The following is a 21531-nucleotide window of genomic DNA, read 5'->3' as shown; positions in this document are numbered from 1 at the left end:
TAACCATGTACAGTTATGCACTCAATACTTGGTCGGGAATCCTTTTGCAGAAATGACTGCTTCAATGCGGCGTGGCATGGAGGCAATCAGCCTGTGGCACTGCTGAGGTCTTATGGAGGCCCAGGATGCTTCGATAGCGGCCTTTAGCTCATCCAGAGTGTTGGGTCTTGAGTCTCTCAACGTTCTCTTCACAATATCCCACAGATTCTCTATGGGGTTCAGGTCAGGAGAGTTGGCAGGCCAATTGAGCACAGTGATACCATGGTCAGTAAACCATTTACCAGTGGTTTTGGCACTGTGAGCAGGTGCCAGGTCGTGCTGAAAAATGAAATCTTCATCTCCATAAAGCTTTTCAGCAGATGGAAGCATGAAGTGCTCCAAAATCTCCTGATAGCTAGCTGCATTGACCCTGCCCTTGATAAAACACAGTGGACCAACACCAGCAGCTGACACGGCACCCCAGACCATCACTGACTGTGGGTACTTGACACTGGACTTCTGGCATTTTAGCATTTCCTTCTCCCCAGTCTTGCTCCAGACTCTGGCACCTTGATTTCCGAATGACATGCAGAATTTGCTTTCATCCGAAAAAAGTACTTTGGACCACTGAGCAACAGTCCAGTGCTGCTTCTCTGTAGCCCAGGTCAGGCGCTTCTGCTGCTGTTTCTGGTTCAAAAGTGGCTTGACCTGGGGAATGCGGCACCTGTAGCCCATTTCCAGCACACGCCTGTACACGGTGGCTCTGGATGTTTCTACTCCAGACTCAGTCCACTGCTTCCGCAGGTCCCCCAAGGTCTGGAATCGGCTCTTCTCCACAATCTTCCTCAGGGTCCGGTCACCTCTTCTCGTTGTGCAGCGTTTTCTGCCACACTTTTTCCTTCCCACAGACTTCCCACTGAGGTGCCTTGATACAGCACTCTGGGAACAGCCTATTCGTTCAGAAATGTCTTTCTGTGTCTAACCCTCTTGCTTGAGGGTGTCAATAGTGGCCTTCTGGACAGCAGTCAGGTTGGCAGTCTTACCCATGATTGGGGTTTTGAGTGATGAACCAGGCTGGGAGTTTTAAAGGCCTCAGGAATCTTTTGCAGGTGTTTAGAGTTAACTCATTGATTCAGATGATTAGGTTCATAGCTCGTTTAGAGACCCTTTTAATGATATGCTAATTTTGTGAGATAGGAATTTTGGGTTTTCATGAACTGTATGCCAAAATCATCCGTATTAAGACAATAAAAGACCTGAAATATTTCAGTTAGTGTGCAATGAATCTAAAATATATGAATGTTAAATTTTCATCATGACATTATGGAAAATAATGAACTTCATCACAATATGCTAATATTTTGAGAAGGACCTGTATAAGGGTCATAAGTGTAAAAGGTCCTGGAGTGAAAGCTAGACTCTACAGCGAGTCCAGCTCATTCTGGGGATCCCAGCCTGTTCCCGGGCCAGAAGGAGTACATAGTCCCTCCAGCAGAGATTGGCTCCCCCCCCCCCCCTAGGTCTCCTCTCTGTGGGACATTACTGGAAAACATGCAGAAGGAGATATCTTGATCAGACACCTGAACCATCTAACTGACTACTTTTTATACAAGGTGCAGCGGCTGTCTGCACAATCACTGAAGACGTTTCTTCATGTAGATGCTGGGTCATCAAGCAGCACCAATGTTGGGATTATGAATCTGAGAATATTATTTAATATTTAATATTAATATTTTAATATTTTATCAAATAATATTTGGGTCTGTTAAGGGTTGTCCTGTGAATACCAGCCCAGTAAGGCGATGGTATTAGGACAAAATAGAAAGGTGTGAGACGAGCTCTGTCATTATTGAACAGCATAAACTCTGCACATATATGAAATGAATTCACACAATTTCTTAAAATACAAGAATTTATTAACAAAAATAAGTCAACTCAAAATCAAACATATTTCAATAAACAAACTCTTTACTATGCTAAAACAATCCAACTAAACTACCAAGCAGAATTAAAGAATAACGAAGACTAATGGACTATGTACAATATAAACGAGTTGATTAAAGATGATTGGAAATTATGACCAAAAGAGTGATGCAACATTACCATGCAATGTTTATGTTTGAGAACCAAGGATTATCTTGAAGGATCTGGAAATGAAGTTAAGTTAGTCTTGGAACCAACTTAAGAAATAATCAGCAAACATTTAGACAACCATTCACAATGTAAGATCAGATAAAATATTATTGTAATAAAATAATGTTTTAAGAATGATCTGCTGAATAAAACCAACCTCCTGGATGACTAATTCTCAACGGGGTCTCATTAGCTGCCTTTATTTATTGAAATAATATTTAAAGAAATATTATTAAGGGAATATTTTGGAAAAGAGCCAAATCTTTCTGGAGAAATGGGGCTTAATGGTGTTTACTTAGTTATCAAATCTAGTAAAATGATGTTAGGGACACATTATTTACTGGATTGAAAACTAAACCTTTCTAGGTAAATATTATTTGGCAGCAAGCACAGTCCAGAATGGTCCTGTATTTGGCTCCATCCATCTTCCCATCAATTTTGACCATCTTCCCTGTCCCTGCTGATGAAAAGCAGGCCCAAACCATGATGCTGCCACCACCATGTTTGACAGTGGGGATGGTGTGTTCAGGGTGATGAGCTGTGTTGCTTTTACGCCAAACATATCGTTTTGCATTGTGGCCAAACAGTTCGATTTTGGTTTCATCTGACCAGAGCACCTTCTTCCACATGTTTGGTGTGTCTCCCAGGTGGCTTGTAGCAAACTTTAAACGAGACTTTTTATGGATATCTTTGAGAAATTACTTTCTTCTTGCCACTCTTCCATAAAGGCCAGATTTGTGCAGTGTACGACTGATTGTTGTCCTATGGACAGACTCTCCCACCTCAGCTGTAGATCTCTGCAGTTCATCCAGAGTGATCATGGGCCTCTTGGCTGCATCTCTGATCAGTCTTCTCCTTGTTCGAGATGAAAGTTTAGAGGGACGGCCGGGTCTTGGTTGATTTGCAGTGGTCTGATACTCCTTCCATTTCAATATGATTGCTTGCACAGTGCTCCTTGTGATGTTTAAAGCTTGGGAAATCTTTTTATATCCAAATCCAGCTTTAAACTTCTCCACAACAGTATCTCAGACCTGCCTGGTTTGTTCCTTGGTCTTCATGATGCTCTCTGCGCTTTGAACAGAACCCTGAGACTATCACAGAGCAGGTGCATTTATACAGAGACTTGATTACACACAGGTGGATTCTATTTATCATCATCAGTCATTTGGGACAACATTGGATCATTCAGAGATCCTCACTGAACTTCTGGAGTGAGTTTGCTGCACTGAAAGTAAAGGGGCCGAATAATACTGCACGCCCCACTTTTCAGTTTTTTATTTGTTAAAAACGTTTTACACATCCAATAAATTTAATTCCACTTCATGATTGTGTCCCACTTGTTGTTGATTCTTCACAAAAAATTAGAATTTTATATCTTTATGTTTGAAGCCTGAAATGTGGCAAGAGGCTGAAAAATTCAAGAGGGCCAAATACTTTCACAAGGCACTGTACATTTCCATCACTAATAATCAGTTTTTATTATTAATTATTATATTTAATTATTATACAGGAGCCAAATCTTTTGCATGTAGTTTATTTTGGAAGATATTGTTTAGAATATCTGGAAAACATCTTCTATTCCCAAATATCAAATTTAGCAAATAGGACCAAGTAAGTTTGTTTTGTTTTTTTTACCAAAGAGGGGGTGTTGAGCAGCCCTGCCAGTTTTGACACTCGTCGGCTTGTCAAGCTGGAAATTGCCATAATGTGACCTGCAGTGGTCGGCTGCACAAACCTCAATCAGTGGCTCCATCTGCAGTGCTCACACACACTAACACAAGATGCGCCACTGTGGCGGTGATGAGCAAGTACCTATGAATGCAGCAATGCACATGGCATTTCCCCTCATCGCCTTAGATGCACACTGGCCAGGCATGTGGGCTTTGTACTTTACAACACGCTTCTTGACGACATAACCCTGGCACCCATGTCATTTCCAGAGATTGAGAAAATGGGATTAGACGTTGAGATGTGAACATTTCTCTGCATATTTCATGGAGATTTCTGCATTTTCCATATGACCGTAAGCTCTCAATATTACAACATTCAGGTGTAATAGACATATTAAAAAGCAGATGCACTGAAGGGCGACTGTGGGTCAGTGGGAAGGGTAGTCGTCTTGCAATCCAAAAGTTGTTGGTTTGATTCCACCTTTCTTCTGTCACATCTTGATGTGCCTATTAGCGATTGGGGAAATGTGGCTCGATAAGTGCTATATATATTCAGTCCATTTAAAAGTTTGGATTTCAACACATATTAGGACTCTGTATTGGCTTCCATTCATTTTAGTAACTGCTTTAATGCCTAACCCTAACGGCATGCCGAACCATTACCAGCATATTCCCGACCTTAACCAAATTATTATTGATACCATATCCCTAACCCTAAAAATGGGCGGTCTGTTGCAATAGGACTGGGCTTTGATCCCTAATGCAGTCCAGTCAGTCTTAGGAAGGTTAGTGAAGATCCCAGAAAAAGTCTTAAATAGGCAACATATACACACACACAGGCACGTACACACACACACACTATATAAACTATAAAATGCAACATTCCTCAAGGACAGCTTGATCTTCATACTACTCTAAGAAATGTGGCTCCAGGTGGAGTTAATTGATCAGGTTTTACTACGATGACACACTTTAAATGCAGAAGGACATTCTGAGAGGTTGCCCTCCAACCTCAGCTGCTTCTCCATGACTGCTCCTGCAGTTAAACACACTCTGAAGGAGTTTTAGCTCCAGCTCAAACTTGGGACGTGTGGGTGAGGAGGTCACAACGCCAGCTTTGTGCCAATGCTACCTCAGCACGATGCCCACAGACTCCACATACACAGTGTAGGGGAACATATTTGGTTCCACTCTGACCTTTTTATCTTCCTGCAAAAAGTTTAACAAAGTCAGGAAGAGATGGATAATAAAAGCATACTGAGATTAATTACACACTAAAATCCACTCATACAGCATTTATCTGTCAAGCATGCTTGAGCTGCTGTAAATCACTCTCAGCTGTTGTGGTTTATGATTTCATTTTGGGAAATAGTGTGTTTTCTCTGCTGGTGTTCCGGTGAGAATCGGCCGTTCTAAAGGATGACGGAGGTGAAAAGAGAAATGAGCTTGGCCGTTTGGGCCGTTCCGGCTTCTGTTTGTGAATGCAAATCTGGACTCTGTGCAGATAAATCAGCTGGTCAGATAATGTAGAGCTGGATGAAATCAGCTTATCACAGGTGGCATTTATCAATATTTATGTTGGCAGGAGGGTCGTATTAAGGACATCTAAACCATTTTCTCAGAGAGAAAATATAGTTTATTCTCTCAGCTTCTGCCCTCCATCCGCGCCCCCCTGAAAACTCCTGGGTGATTGTTTATGCAAGAGTTTGCAGAGTCCTCTATGTGTAAAATGTTCATCCATTCACTCAGTGTTTCAGTCATAAAATATGTGCTTCTTTATACAGAGCCAGCCACATTTACTGGCAACCCTGTAAATATGTGTAAAACTCCTTCAATATAAATCCATTTTCAATTGCATAAAAATAATCTCTTGCTCAAAAAAAAAAAAAAACATTTCACAAGGTGCCCTCTGATGCCATCTTCTCTTCAGCTCAGCCTGCAGGTTTTCTGTGGGATTTCAGTCTGAAGACTTAGATGGCTATGGAAGGAGGTTGATTTTATGTCTGATTAACCATTTCTGTGTTGATTTGACCATATGGTTTGAACTGTTTTCCTGTTTAAAGATCCAATGATGACTCATTATCAGTTTTCTGGTTGAGGCCTCCAGATTCCCTTTTTTTAAATTAAGTTCATGATGTCAAAGACCTTACAAAGTTGCTTGGAACTTTGAAAGAGAAAAAGGCCCTCACCATCACAGATCCACCACCTTTCTTAATAGTGGGTATAAGGTTCTTTTCCACATATTCATCCTTTGTTTCAAACCAAACCCCCCTGGAGTAGTTCCAACATAGAAAGTATTCCTGGATAAGTGCTTCTGTGTTATTTGTGTGTATGCTCTGTCTTCTGCTGTAGGTTTCTTCCTGTTAAAGGAGAGTTTTCCTTTCCCCGTTGCTACATGCCTGCTCGGTGTAAGGGATTGCTGCAATGTTAACGATTCAATGCTAGTGACTCTCTTTGTCCACAAGTAGTGAATGCTGCAAGTCAATGACTCAATGTAATCTGCCGGGTTTCTTTACATAGATCATTTTTACCAATTTGAAAAATAAACTGAACTCGACTGCATGGTTTAAAAACTTAACTTTTTTTCAAGTTCCCTGAAACACTATTTTTTGTGAATTGCTGCTATATAGATAAACTGAATTGAATTGCATTGTTTGTTGATGGAAAAACTCAGTCTTAAGCCTGTTTTCACAAAACACTTCAAGGCAGAATTAAGTGGCCTTCATCAGCTGACTTGTATAGGGTCAAGCCAGCTTCTCGGGTCGAGGGAGTAACTTAGTGATGTATGGTTTGTGCATCCACCCAGCTGCTTGAGTTAAAGGGGTAAACAAGCCTCATAAAATATTTTCTGAGAAGCTCGTGAATTTGAAGCATTTGCTCATCCAACAACAGTCTCATTACGCTGATTTTGTCAGCTGTTGTTTTGACAAGATTCACATGGGGAGACTTATAACCCAGATTTAACACATAGTGCTGACATCAAAACCGCACTAGGTCACCTGTCCTGCACTGCTGCCATTATTTCTAAAAGCTGACCCCTCGGTGGGATATCGCCATGCCTAGTTGTGATATGTAAATGACCAGAGGCAGCTTGTCCTTGTGGTTAGGACAAAAATGTTTTATGAAAGAGACCTTTGGTTCATCGTCCCAGTAAAAGTCCCAGTGACATTTTAAAAACTGTATGCTAACATGTATGATGGTAGGACAGAAAAAGTTTTTACCTGGCATACAAACAACTGCCTGGCATGTAGAAAGCATCTTACGTTCAGGCATGGGCTGGTTATCAATGTCATGTGCTGTGCAATGAATGCTGTGGAGGAATTTTGGTTCAGCAGTGGTTCTGGCCTTGGAATTTTCCATGTAGAAGGTTCACCCTTGTTGGGACCCACAGCCATGGTTACAACGTGAAAGGCCAGTACAGACTTTCCTGGAACTTTCAAAATAAATTGCATTAACCTACTTCCGGCACAGCCAGGAAACGGGGTAACTGCGGACTTCCTGTGACAACACTGCCCAAATAAAAGCACCGCTCTTGCTACATCCTGCCTCTACCATCCGGACTCTGTGCGAGGCTGGCCGGTGAGACAGCACGCTACTGTTTCTTTGCTGGCAAACAGACATAAACTCTTCAAACTGGATCCAAGGGTGTCATAAGATCATCGATCATATGCACTAAGTTAAGTACTGATGAATTACTGTTGAAAGAATCCGGTATTCATTCATGAAAAGGGGAAATTAAGGTATAAGCATTGCTTACTTTCTCTCTGAGGCCTGCAGAAGAAAACTGTCCCAGAGAAGTCCCCAGTAGAGACGCAGTCTCTACAAGCCAAGTGAAGCGGTTTTCCCTGTCTGAGAGAAGGACAACAAGTAGCCGCATCACCGTGGTAACGTGCAGTTTGGTCGGCCCAACAGAGCGGCCACCAGCCACTGCTCTGGAGGTTAGCTGAAAGCTAATCCATTGTTCACAGAGCTCTCTTGAAACTTTGTCGTCACCCGGACAACTTCTCTGCATGGTTCATGAGGTTAGGTTTGGGCAGAGCAGAATAATATAGAAGTGATTTAGATTGAAATGATCTAAACGTTTTTCATTTTATGAAGTTTGGTTTTGTTTGTGTTGAACTCTTCTTTGTGTGTTTTTAAAGTTAAGACAAACTTTATTTAAAGGAGATATTAAACACAGAAGATCGGCCATAACGCGCCGTCCACGCTGATGCATTTTAACCCCTTTATTGACGGTATTTTTAAAGGTGTGTGTTTGATTCTGGTGCTAAGCTATCAGCCTCCTTTGTTAGCTTCAACTGCTAACAGCTAAGGACATGTGCTTGCTGCCAAATAATATTTACCCAGAGAGATTTAGTTTTCAATCCAGTAAATAATGTGTCCCTAATATCATTTTACTAAATTTGATAACTAATTAAACACCATTAAGCCCCATTTCTCCAGAAAGATTTGGCTCTTTTTCCAAATATTCCCTTAATAATATTTCTTTAAATATTATTTTAATAAATAAAGGCAGCTAATGCGACACTGTTGAGATTTAGTCATCCAGATGGTTGGTTTTATTCAGCAGATCATTCTTAAAACATTATTTTATTACAATAATATTTTATCTGATCTTGCATTGTGAATGGTTGTCTAAACATTTGCTGATTATTGCCTAAGTTGGTTCCAAGACTAACTTAACTTAATTTCCAGATTCTTCAAGATAATCCTTGGTTCTCAAACATAAATAACATTGCATGGTAATGTTGCATCACTTTTGGTCATGGTTTTCAACCATCTTTGATCAACTCGTTTATATTGTACATAGTCCATTAGTCTTCGTTATACTTTAATTCTGCTTGGTAGTTTAGTTGGATTGTTTTAGCATAGTAAAGAGTTTGTTGATTGAAATATGTTTGACTTTGAGTTGACTTATTTTTGTTAATAAATTCTTGTATTTTAAGAAATTGTGTGAATTCATTTCATATATGTGCAGAGTTTATGCTGTTCAATAATGTCAGAGCTCGTCTCACACCTTTCTATTTTGTCCTAATACCATCGCCTTACTGGGCTGGTATTCACAGGATAACCCTTAACAGACCGAAATATTATTTGATAAAATATTAAATATTAAATCATATTCTGAGATTCATAATCCTAACACCTTTTTTCTGTGTTTTCTCCGTTTGTTGATTATGGCTCTTTCTGTGGTTCTCTGGAGTCCCAACCCCTTAGAAATGGCTTTGTAAACCTTTCCAGGCTGAGATGTCATTGACTTTGTTTTTCATTTGGTCTTGAATTTCTTTGTATTGGTTAATGATGTGTTGCTTTTTAAATGGGACATATCATGTTTTTAAATCCTTCTTTTTCACACTTAAATCACACCCCGCCCCCCTTGAGGTCAAAGAGCGTTCCACTTTAACCCATTCTGCCATTTATGTAGCTTGATAAAAGCAATACAATTATTTAGCGGCACAGAAACAACACAAAACGGCAAACACAATGAAAACTGTTTATGTAATACTATTGAAAACACGCAGTACGGTTTTGTCCTCAAGGAGCTAAAAGCAGCACACAAAGCTAACATACGCAGAAGGCACAATGCTACTGCTATCAAAACAATGGCCAGGACATCATATCAACACACAATAAATTTATGTCTAAAATAAAGTTTCTTGTCATTTTAGCGTTATTTGCAGCTTATCGTTTTGCTGCGTCCATCGTTTCCATAGACAGAAGGAACTGACCCCTTAATCAGATGAAGTCTTGGACTACAAAATCACAGTGAGAAATAAAAACGACGGATACGGAAATTTGATCAGCTGGAAGTAGATGAACTTGTTTACCTGTTCCGCGACAAAGACTGTGACGTATCAGATCAAAAAACGTAACAGGATAGAAAAAACTGAATGGACTGAAAAATATGACCCAAACAAAGTATAAAGGTATCTATGCAACACCTGGAGAGACTAAATTCAACTTTTCTGCACTCAGTTTTTCACATAAGGCCAAGTTGGTTTGGATAGCTTTTTCCATTTAAAAAGGAAATCATTTGAAAACTGCTTTTTGTATTTATTAGGGTTGTCCTTGTATGATGTTGAAATTAGGTTGAGTTAAATTGCTTAAGGTGGGATAAAAAGCAAAAAAAAAGAAATCTGTGAAAGGGGGGAAATACTTTTTCACAGCACTATATTCTCAGCTATTTAGGACCAGAACCGCATAAAGGTAGCTATCAAAGTAGCCATAAATATATGTTATATGTCAGGGGTGACCAACCAAAGAGCCTTTTTTGCCCTTAGCCCAGCTACATAAAAACTCGTTTAGAGCCGCTAATGTTACATGCTGTAGTTTTTGACCTAATGGCAAGAAAAATAGAACTAAAAAAGATTACAGGTACATGTAGTGTGCTTCTGTTCTGGAAATTCAGTGCAATAATTCTAATAATGAAAATATTTAGCCAATATTACTAGCAGCCATTGTGGAAGGTCAAAAGAGCTATTTGCAGCTCCGGAGCTGCGCGTTGCAGACCCCGTTATAGATAAACTTTATAACTGTGACAATCATATATTTTTTTCTTCATAAACACAGTTGGATCATGTTAAAGACTTGTTTGGAATGTTTTTTTGACAGCGTTATCAGACCATGAGAATCCCATACCAGTCCATGATTGTTTTGATCAGAAAAGAAAGCAAAACATGTTGGGTCAGTCATGTTTATGCAGACATAAAAACTGAAAATGTTTTGATATCCCCACAAGCTTTAGAGTATTATCATGTTTCAGACTCTTAATATTTGCTATTTTATATGATTTTACATCTACCTAAAACAAAAGGCCCTGATCTCTTTGTACAGCTTCTTCACACCTGCTTCAGGAGACCCACATATTATAATGAAGCTGCATGTTTGAAGTGAGAAGCCGGATCCCAATGTGCGTCACCACCGCGCTGACATTTCACTGGTTCAAACCACCTGAGGGTTTCCACATGAAAACAATCGTCTGCTTCATCCTGCCTCCAGCTATTTTATTACGTCAGCCGTGTGGAGCTGTATATGTGGTTAATTTTAACTCCTATCTGTGTCCTCAGGTGTGTGTGGCTGTTCTCGGTGGATCACACACATGTTGAGGCTGCTGCTCGGTCACTCTTTGTCCTCTAACTACAAAAACTGAACCTTTTACTCGAAATGCTTTAAAAACTAAAAACTTTCCCTCAAACGTTTCTTTCAGTCACAGCTGAAGCCATCTGCGTTCTTCTGAGCCGTACTCTGGATATTTTTGTTTTTGTGTCTACATTTTGTGAGTGAAAGTGGGTCAGCCAGCTCGCCCTGGTTACTGCTCAGTTGAACCGATAAATCATATCATTACATTGCAGACGTAGTTGATCCGCTTTGTTGTTTTACAACCTTGGAAACTTCAACATTTCCGTAAAAACGCTGAGGAAAAAGTTGTTTTTAAGCATTTTTATTATCTCCCTCAATTTATAAATACGACTATATATAGTTCTCAGCTAATAAAAAGTGTTGCTAAAATGAACCAAATACAGGTAAAAACCCAAATGTACATAGACCACATAAAAAGACACAATTTGTACCTACTATCTGACATTAAATCGGACAAAACCTTTCTCATTTCAGGTCAGTTAGGATTAACAACATTATGTATTGCAAAATGCTGGAATATTTAGAGAATTTTGTATTACTTTGTTTAAATAATGAACTTTACATACACATATGATTACCAAATAGCCTAGATTAAGACATCATAACTATAGAAGCTTCTGATAGGTGAATACAGGATGGATGGATGGATGGATGGATGGATGGCCCTCCTCAGCCTCTGGAAGCCATTCTTTACCAGCCGTTTCTGCATTGCTTTGGTGTGGGGTTCTTCTAACAGCATTGCCACTAAAATCAGTGCAACAAAAACACGCATGCATTCTCCTTTTAAATGAGAGCGTCGATTGCCTATGAGCACTTGATACACGTCTAGATTCAGTTTTGCTTTTGGCACAAAACTCTGTTATCTTAAAATGCTCAATTTCCATCAGTCCCATTTTATCATTCTCAATTATTAGCTTGACTCTGACAAAGACCACTGCTTTTTGAATTCTAGTTGCACATTTACATAAAAGATTTCTGCGTGGATTAGTGCTGTTTACTCAAAGCAAGAAGGTCCTCGGTCCAAATCCCAGCGGGGCCTTCCCACCTACCACCGGAGAGAAGCAACCCAGGAATGAACTGGTATTGAACATGGGTGGACGATTTTAACTTCTTTCTGAATATCTTTTATGGTTTTGCACGAAAGGACATTTCATTGGTTAGAAGTAGCAAATGATTAAAGCTTAATGTATTGGGAGTACTCCTTCTCTTATCCTCTGTAAAATATTCTCCTGGAAGATGAAATCCAAGATCCAGAAGCTGCTCTGGTGGGCTGTAGTAAGGTAATGACTTTTTACAGTAACGCAGTTCATTAATAATATGGCCATGAACTTTGGGTCATGACTAAAAGAATGAGATCCCGGATACAAGCGAATGAAATGCGCTTCTTCCGTAGGGTGGCCGGGCACTCCCTTAGAGATGGGGTGAGGAGCCCGGCCATCCGGGAGGCACTCATAGTAGAGCCGCTGCTCCTCCACAGCGAGAGGATCCAGTTGAAGTGGCTCAAGCATCTATACCAGATGCCTCCTGGATGCCTTCCTCGGGGGAGGTGTTCCAGGCACGTCCCACCGGTAGGAGGCCCAGGACATGGCCCAGGACACGCTGGAGGGACTATGTCTCTCGGCTGGCCTGGGAACCCCTTGGGCTCCTTCCGGTGGAGCTGGAGGAGGTGTCTCGAAAGAAGGAAGTCTGGGTGTCTCTACTGAGTCTGCTGCCCCAGTGACCCTGTCCCGGATGAAGCGGAAAACTACGAGTACGAGTTCATTAATATATTTTTTAAAGCATTTTTTTATTGTTACAAAATATGCCGTTTATAATGGTAGCATTAAATAATTTTTATAAAGAAAAGGAACAATAAAATTCTATCTTTTGTTTTTTTGGTCATCTTGTTTCAACATAATTTTCCCTCATGTTGCTGGTATTAGTGTTTAGAAATCAGTTATTTTAGCTTTTATTTTGTCCTTGACGTGTGGAAGTTGTTTATAGAAGGGAAAAGGCTGAGGCGGGAAAAGGAAATGAGTCACTTGAAAAATGAAAAGTATAAAGAATTGATGTAGAGGAAGAAAGGATTCTCAGTCAAAATGGAAAAAGAAGGAAAGGAAGACGGAGAGCAGCTGAGTGTATGGGAATACTGGGCCACAAAGCATTTATGTCAGATCAAAGCTAATCCATATCTGTGGGAAAAGGACTTGGTAAAACCCTTGACTGTCAGTGGCAATCCTTTTCCTTCATCTCCTTCTGTTCCATCTTTCTCAACGCTCTGTGAAACTGGTTGGACTTTTAGGCATCTTTCCCTCACTTTGAGTCGGTGTGAAGAAAGTAGGTCAGCCATAGAGTCCAGAGTGAGGAAGCAGAAAAGTGAGTAGTCTGGCCTCCAGACTCAGTTAAGGAGGTAGTGTTTGGCCTCCAGGGAACTGCTGCTGCTGCAGCTGCTGAAGGCAGAGGAAGGAGATGTTCAGGAGGCTTTAGCTGTGGAGCTGATGGCACTGACGAGGTATTGACCTGGCAAACTAACGAGGATCTGCTCAACACTTTGTGCTGTAGTAAAGTGTTGGAGTAACTGGCTTGTCTTTACTGGCTGCAGTGATCATGGCTCCTATTTAACACTTATGCTGAATCTTTACTTGAAAACGCTGTGCTTCCTGGTTGCTAAAGATGATTTATATCTGAAAGCTGTAGTTGATAAAAGTCATTATTATAGGTCTATATATTTAAATCTTGGAGTAATGTTTAAAAAAACGTTTCAGAAAACCTAGAAAAGTACATACAATTTACTATTTTGTAAAATGTAAACAAACTAAATAGTTCATACATGACAATAAACATTTAAAGGTTTAATATTATTTAATAGAAAGACATCAGGAATGATGCACTTGGTGGAGCCGATCATTATGAGCAAATTTCCAAGGTATCTGAAGTCCATCATTTCTTCCGTCCGTCCATACCTGATTGTCATTGCAGGGCCGGAGGGGTGGTGTCTATGGCAAGCTGTCATTGAACAATTGGACTGGAGGTGGGGAACATCCTGGACAGGTCGCCAGCCCCATCATAGGGCAAAACAGAGACACACAGGACATCCAAACATGCACGCACACACTCATACCCAAGGAAATTTCGAGAGACCAGTCAACCTAACAGTCATGCTTTTAGACTGTGGGAGTAAGCCAGAGTCCACATGCAGAAAGACCACCAGGCCAGGAGTCGAACCCAGAACCCTCTTGCTGCGATGCAACAGCACCATCGACTGCGACACTGTGCAGCCTTCTGTCATTCCACACAGAAAAAGATTATTTACAAGTGGAAAACATTTACGACTCCTGCAGATCTTAGGGGTGGATGTTGCAGCAAACTCTCCACCCCCCAGGTCAGAATTAGTACCATGCTGAAAGAAATGGCAAAAAAACAAAGAGTTACATCACAGACTTTGCAGACATCATGTTTAATGTTAGAGTAGAAAAAGACTAAACAAGGATGGCTTGTTTGAAAGGGTTAAAGGACAAAGTTTCTTCTCTCTAAAATAAATATGGCAGCATGACTTTGGTTTCCAAAGTTGCATCTGAAGGAACCACTGAGAACCATCTGAGAAGTCAAGATGGTTTCAACAAAATTCAAAGCATCATTTTTGGAGAAAACTGAACACAGCATATCCGCACAAACATCTCATACCGAACTATCAAGCACAGTGGTGGAGGGCTAATGATCTGGGCTTGTTTTGCAGCCACAGTTCCTGGGTACCTTCCAGTGGTTAATTCGACCATGATCTCTTCCGTATACAACAGTCTCTCCCAAAATTTCTAGTGAGGCCATCTGTCTAACCGCGGAAGCTAGGCCCAAACTAGGTCGTCAACTACCATAGAAAATCTACAGCAGAATAGCGGAAAAACTGAAGAATTAAGCTGGTGAAATGTCCTAGTGAAAGTCCAGACCTCAGCCTAATTGATATGCTGTAGTGGGACCTTAAGAGAGCTGTGCACAAACAGATGTCTCCAAACCTTATTTGTCTTCTGCAGCAACATTGGAAAGTAAAGCAAGCTAAAATTCTTCCACAACTATGGAAGACACTGATATAATTTGCTGGGGGTGTGCTTATTTTTTCACACCCAGTTTTTCCATTTTGCTTTTTTTAGTAGAAGAGGGTGAACTTTCTTTTTAATGCAGAAACTGAATTATAGTATAGCTTACATATTCAGAGGTGATTTCAGGAGATATTTGATGTTTTTTCTGGCCTTGTTGTGTTTTTTCTGTCCAAGGTCGAGTTTGATCTGCACTTAAATGAACCACACCACCAGGACTGAATGAGCTGCTCTGGGTTTGATGTGAAATCTCTTCTTATCTTTTTGCTGCCACATCAGTGTCCCCACAGGGGGCCATGAGAGCTGTAATTACCTGAGATCTTGTTTTTGATGAGGGACAGAGTTGCGTGGTATTGCGGGACAATCGGTGCTCACCTTTTTCTATTTCTGTCATCATCCCCCCCACTCTTCTCTCCACCTTTCTCCGTCCTCACTGGCCTTTACGCCTGAAGGGATGGCATCTATGTCATGATGGCAGCGTAGAGAGAGAAAGAAAGAGAGAGGAAAATCTACTTGTTTTATTTTTTTCCTCCTTAGCAGTTTTCACACTTGACAATTTGGGGAATAAATAAAATGTAAAGGCGGATTGGCCCTGTTCGGTATTCATTGTTTACACCGTGGTATTTTGACAGGGCTTAATCATCTGTAAAAGCAAACTATCACCGCTTCCGCATGAATTAACGCAGTGGACGTGATTATGCAAGAAGAGTAGGTGGTGGAAGGAGCGGTTCATGGAGTCTGTGGCCTGAAGGAGGAAGAAGAATCAGCCATACTCTACACAAATACCAAGGCAAATGATCTCATGAATATACTACTGGCGCTGCAGTCACCTCCTGGATGATACATATATTGTCAGTTGAGTATGGTAATGACTCCTCATCATGCTCGAGAGAGGCAGTTGTTTCTCATATGGAAGCTTTGGAAACCAACACCTCATTATAGGTCTTAAAGAAGGTTTCTTAGCTTGTTCATGCTCCAGAAAAGAATATGAGCCATCCATCTATACCCACTTATCCATGCATCCATGCGTGGGGTATCTCCAGCGGTCACTGGCCGAGAGGCCGGATACACCCTGGACAGGGCAACACAGACACATAGAACGAAACAATCTTCCATGCACACTTGCACCTAAGAGACCGGTTAACCAGAGTGTCATGTTTTTGGACTGTGTTAGAAAGCTGGAGTACCTGGAGAGAATCCACTCATGCATGTGGAGAACATGCAGTCTCTATGCAGAAAGACCTCAGGCTAGGATTTAAACCCTGGAGCTTCCTGCTGCAAGGCAACAGTTCAACCAACTGCTTCACCTTACAGCCCAAAATGAATCATGTAAATGTCAGAATTCTGTTTTTCTTAGCTTTCCTTCAACTGTAAATAACAGAAAAAAGCTTTAATTTAAACATTTGTTGGTTGCACAAAATTTGATGGTTGATTTTTTTTTTTTTATTGTTTTACATACATGGTCAAAATTAAACAGGTTTACATATTTCCATTATATCCATACAGCTCCACTCATATTATGGTTAAATATCGACTTGGAAAGCTGCAAAGAAATGACACAGTTCTGGTGTAAATGCCTGGATATTTGACTAATTTTCTTAGTAGAGATAATTGAAATTGGTTGTTTTCCTGCTTTGCACCTAAATTCTATGCAAGTATTGTCCACAACTTTTCAAAAAGATGCTTTGAGAAGGCCTTTTAAGAAGTTTAACGTTGGCCTTTGTTTGGGATCATTGTCCTGTTGGAGCACTCAGAAATAATGTACAGGTTTCAGTGTAACTGACATCCGTACACCATGATGCTGATATTGTAATGCTTGACAGTATAGTGTTCTTAGGTTTGAAAGCCCCACCTTGACTCCTACAAGCTTGCGTCGTGTCACTGTGATAATAGCTGTCTTTGTTTTGTTCTCTAACTACAAGAAAATGACAGCATCAGACAAACCTGCAACAAAGTAATCCTCAAATCCACGTAAACAGAACATGATTTTATTAAGCTGAATGTCAGCCTACATTATCCATTCCAAAGCAGTTTTCAATCATTGTGTCCAAAATGTCCAAGTTTCAACCATCAGGCTGTCAATTTGAGATATGATTGAATAATTTTATGCCATTCAGTTTGTACAAAGTTCCAGTACCACTGATGTGTGAAACATCCCGAATGATGATGCTACCACCACCATGGTTTACACTCTGTATAGTGTTCCTAACCTTTGAAAGCTTTACCTTGACTTGGGGAAATATACTTCTCGCCATTATGTCCTAACAGCTCAGTCCGTTCCTTTTCTGACCATAAAACTCTGCCCCAGAAGTCATTTGTCTTGTCCATATGAGCAGGCCAACACCGTCTCAATCCATTTTGAGGTTAAACCTGCTTCAGTGTGGACAGTGACACTGGATTTTTAGAAGTTTCCAGTTCATGAGAGTCTTAGACCTCCTGGGTGGTTCCTGAACATATTAACCATGTATTAAAGTTTTTTAGTAATATAAGACAAACATGATGTATATTGACAGGACAAAACATCTTGGAGAATATCTATGGAGTGTCTAAGATGCATCTGGCATTGAATTAGTTTTATATTGGCTAGACCTAAAAGTCCAAACAGACCATTTCAGAGGGACATAGAGAAAAATGGTTAAAGTTGATGAAAGGTCAAAGCTGGCATTTTCGTGTGCACTACACTACACTGCAATGTTGTTGCTGTTTCTAAAAACCCGTGTTTATTCTTCTTCTGTTGCAGATGGGCTATACTAGCAATTGAAGGGTTGTGACATCCCAGTGAAGTTGTGGACAGCGGTGGATTGCAAAACATCAGAACCTGTTTCTGCTTGGTTAAAGCTGCTCACCCTTTGATTAGGTCTTTCCGAGCTGTTACTACCTACTTCTGATGCACCTTTCCAACATGGAGACTCTTTCCCAGGATTCGATTCTGGAGTGCCAGATCTGCTTTAACTACTACAGTCCCAGACGACGGCCCAAACTCCTGGACTGCAGACACACCTGCTGCTCAGTCTGTCTGACCCAGATGCGCAGCACCCAGAAGGAGATCCGCTGTCCGTGGTGCCGGAGCGTCACCAAACTGCCCCCCAGCCTGTCCGTCTCTCAACTCCCGGACGACCCAGACATCATCACCGTCATTGCCATCCCTCACGCCTCGGAACACACACCCGTCTTCATCCGCCTGCCCAGCAATGGCTGCTACATGCTGCCGTTGCCCGTCACCAAGGAGCGGGCACTCGGCCTGCCAGGGGAACTGGGCTGTCGCTTCTTGCCCGGTGGCCAGCAGAAGGGGGTGACGGTGGTGACTGTGCCTGAGCAGCAGCCTCTGGGCCTGGCCATGGGTCTGGAGGGCGTCGGGCTGGACGGAAGCGAAGGCGAGAGGAGAGTGGCTGGCCCCGTGGGAGGAGGAAAGGGTTCCACATGGTCCGGAGTTTGCACGGTTATTTTGGTGGCATGTGTGCTGCTGTTCCTGTTGGGAATTGTGCTGCACAACATGTCCTGCATCTCCAAACGCTTCACTGTTATCTCCTGCGGCTGAGGGAGGCCGCTCGGATCTCCTCCCCCCCTCCTTGCTGGCCCTGCTTCTCCTCAGGGACAGATTCTGCTGAGGAGAGGAGACTAAACTTAACATCACGGGCAAATCAGGCAACAACAGAGCAAATGGGGAGTACACCGATGAGGGAAAAAAGAGGATGAGTGTGTTGCCGTGTTTTTTGTTTTCAGTTATGGAAAATGAAAATGGATATATGTTTTCCACCAGCTCTGTGTTGGTTGTATAAATTGTCACCTCTTTCTGTTTTCCCTGAAAGAACATTATGAAAGTCACCGTGGATCTGTTTTTAGACAGCTGATTGTGTTTCTCTTAGAGTTACATAGACACCATTTCACTCAAAGTGACTGGAACGCCTTGTTTACTCTGTGGTATGTAGAAGTTCAGCAGTTATCAGTGTTTTTGTTAGCCAAGCCAAAGCTTTGAGCGCCATGTATCCAGCTGGTCCTGAAAATCCAGAATCTGGACTCTCAGTTCTGTGAGAATTAGCTGAGCAGGATCCACATCTTCCCACCCTGATGTTCTTTTTTTTCTCTTAAAGAATATGTTTAGACTGAACTGTCGAACAGTATATTGTACAGCTGACATACACAGCTAGCTCTGAGATGCTTTAGCATAAATGTGTGAATTTTTGTTTAAATCAGCCGATAAAAGTTTTTCATAGTAAAAACATTAGTTTGATCAAACCTCACAATTCTCAATGTTTGTGTGCGTTTTGAGTTTTGGCTTTTAGGTTGAGCAGTCTCGGTACCACAGTTGCCAGTGAGGGTCATTTTTTAACTCCAGATAGAACAACCTGAACGATGGCAGAGGACATTTAAACCAGTTAACTTTGTTCCTACAGAGTAGATAAATACTAAAACTGTGACTTAAAGGAGTCTTCATTTCTATCTTTATAGAGTAACCCAACAGCTACCCAAGCCATAAATGAATTGTTCTTAACAAATGTGGCATAATTTATGGCGAAATAAACGGGTATAAGATTTATGTAACAATGAAGAAATTATTTCCTTACTTTTTGTGCTAATGTTATTCTGGGTTTGCTTGTGACCGCCGGGACAAGCCAGAATGCCCTTTGAAAGGTCTATCACTCCTGAAGAGGTTTACCACAGTTTAATATTTTCTTTATTTGTGCATAATGGCTCTAGCTGTGGTCCACTGGAGTTCTAAATCCTAATGAATTTCTAAGTAATCCTCTCTGGGCTTACAGATTTGAGTGACTAAGTTATAGTCATCTGTTCTTTAATTTCTTTAGATCGAGGCATTCTGTGTTGTTTTTTGAGACCTTTTACTCTACTTCATGTTTTCATAAAGGTTCTGCTGTAGTTTTTCTCCAGGTCTGACAGTAATCAGGCCAGCTAGTGATTTTTCTGTTGGCAAAAATCTAATTGTGTAAAACTAATTCAAATACACATTCCTGTCACCTCAAAATATAAATCTGATTGGGCTTATGGTCTCCTTTCTGGTGAAATTCATTAAAATATGTTTTTTTCCTTCATACTGTTACTCTAATAGATGTATTAATATTAGTGTCTCACAACTACGGATTATTATAAGAAAGAAAATACTGAGAAAGTATTCCCTATTTCAAATTTCTGAAAGCAGACAACAGTCAACGTATGCAGAAAAGCCCTACTGGTTGAAATTTTGTTAAAAAGCTACAAAAAAGACATTACCTTCATTAAGAACAATGTGAGAACGTGGAGAAAAAGTAGAGGCTAAGAAGAGACAGAAAGATGTAAAAGGTGGCTGGCGTTAATCAAATGGACAAAACAACCTTGACATGGAACATCTTTGTTTAGGCTGAATTGGATCTTTGAACAAAATAAAGACTGTGTGTGTGGTTGGCGGGGGAACTGTAACCTAAAAGATCATCTTGTAATGAAAAAAAAAATATCCTCATTGCCTGTGACAAAGAAAACCTTCAAACCTTATACCCAGTATCCTAACTTTTACACAAAAATTTATCAATATTTAAAAAGAAAAAAAAGATTTCCTTTGTCATAACGACATGACTTTTAAAGTTGAAGTCAAGTTTGAAAATACATATTCGATCTGTAAACATTAAAGCCCACAAATTAATGCGTATGATGTTTGAATGTATGAACCTGTTGTGTAGCTCTGCTCATTTAGGTACCGGCTTACTAGCATACATTAGCTTGCTAGCATACATACTAGCAAGCTAATTTTCTTATGTTTCTAACCTAATAAACACATTAGTTAGAAAGAATATATTGTAAGAGTAAGATTAGTTTTAACATCTGTTAATTGTAATATTTTGTTATTGTTTTTCTGATTTTTACAGCTGATTTTTTGTGACATTCTGTATGAGTCATGTTTTGCTAAATAAAGCCATTGTGTTTTTACTCTATTTTTTTTAAACTATCAGTCAATAAATCTCATCATAAATCAATCTAAAATCTATAGCTTAAACCTCTGAAATTACATATTTTAGATTGTTGGAGCTAAACAGGCTAACTACTTCCCTCCATTTTTAGACTTTCAGCTATTCTAAGACAGTGTCGTCTTCATATTTCCAGTTTTAATGTAAATACACAAATACAAGAGGAATTTTGATCGTCTACTTTCCACAAAAAAAGCCAATAATCAAGTGTCAAGATATTAATCTAGAGTGGCAAATTTGACTTTGGATAATACTTTGTGCATCAAAACTGTGTTGTTCCACAGATAACACAGTTTGTTCTGCTTTTCACCCTCATCTTCAGATCTACTTCACCTCCAGCCTGACTTTGACCCACACAGCCCACGCGTTATTGACTCCTTGCCCTAACGCAGACTCTGGTGGGTGTATGGGCTCGACTGAGCAGTTGTGTGAGTAATGAGTCAGTAACAGATCAGGAATGGGGTGCTGCTGTTGCAGGGTCCTGTTAAAAAAAGCCCGCTTTGATTTGCCAACCTTATACTGTACAGACCAAACGTTTGGACACACCTGCTCATTCAAAGAGTTTTCTTTATTTTCATGACTATG

The 21531-nt window shown here is 40.5% G+C and overlaps 1 protein-coding gene across 2 annotated transcripts in view; it reads left to right on the top strand.

Annotated features, from left to right (window-relative positions):
* The window catches only part of rnf152 (ring finger protein 152), a 66619-nt gene extending 45706 nt beyond the window's left edge, over window positions 1-20913 (top strand). For both annotated transcript variants that reach the window (XM_047350300.1, XM_047350299.1), the window contains one exon: window positions 17733-20913. In XM_047350300.1, the coding sequence (XP_047206256.1) occupies window positions 17880-18530 (651 nt within the window). In that variant the 5' untranslated portion in view covers window positions 17733-17879 and the 3' untranslated portion in view covers window positions 18531-20913. The remainder of the gene's footprint in view (window positions 1-17732) is intronic.
* The last annotated feature ends 618 nt before the right edge of the window (window positions 20914-21531 follow it).

Source organism: Girardinichthys multiradiatus, chromosome 21, assembly GCF_021462225.1.
Source record: "Girardinichthys multiradiatus isolate DD_20200921_A chromosome 21, DD_fGirMul_XY1, whole genome shotgun sequence".
Classification (NCBI taxonomy): domain Eukaryota; kingdom Metazoa; phylum Chordata; class Actinopteri; order Cyprinodontiformes; family Goodeidae; genus Girardinichthys; species Girardinichthys multiradiatus.
The sequence above is the reverse complement of the archived record's forward strand: the minus strand, read 5'-3'. Positions and strand labels throughout refer to the sequence as shown.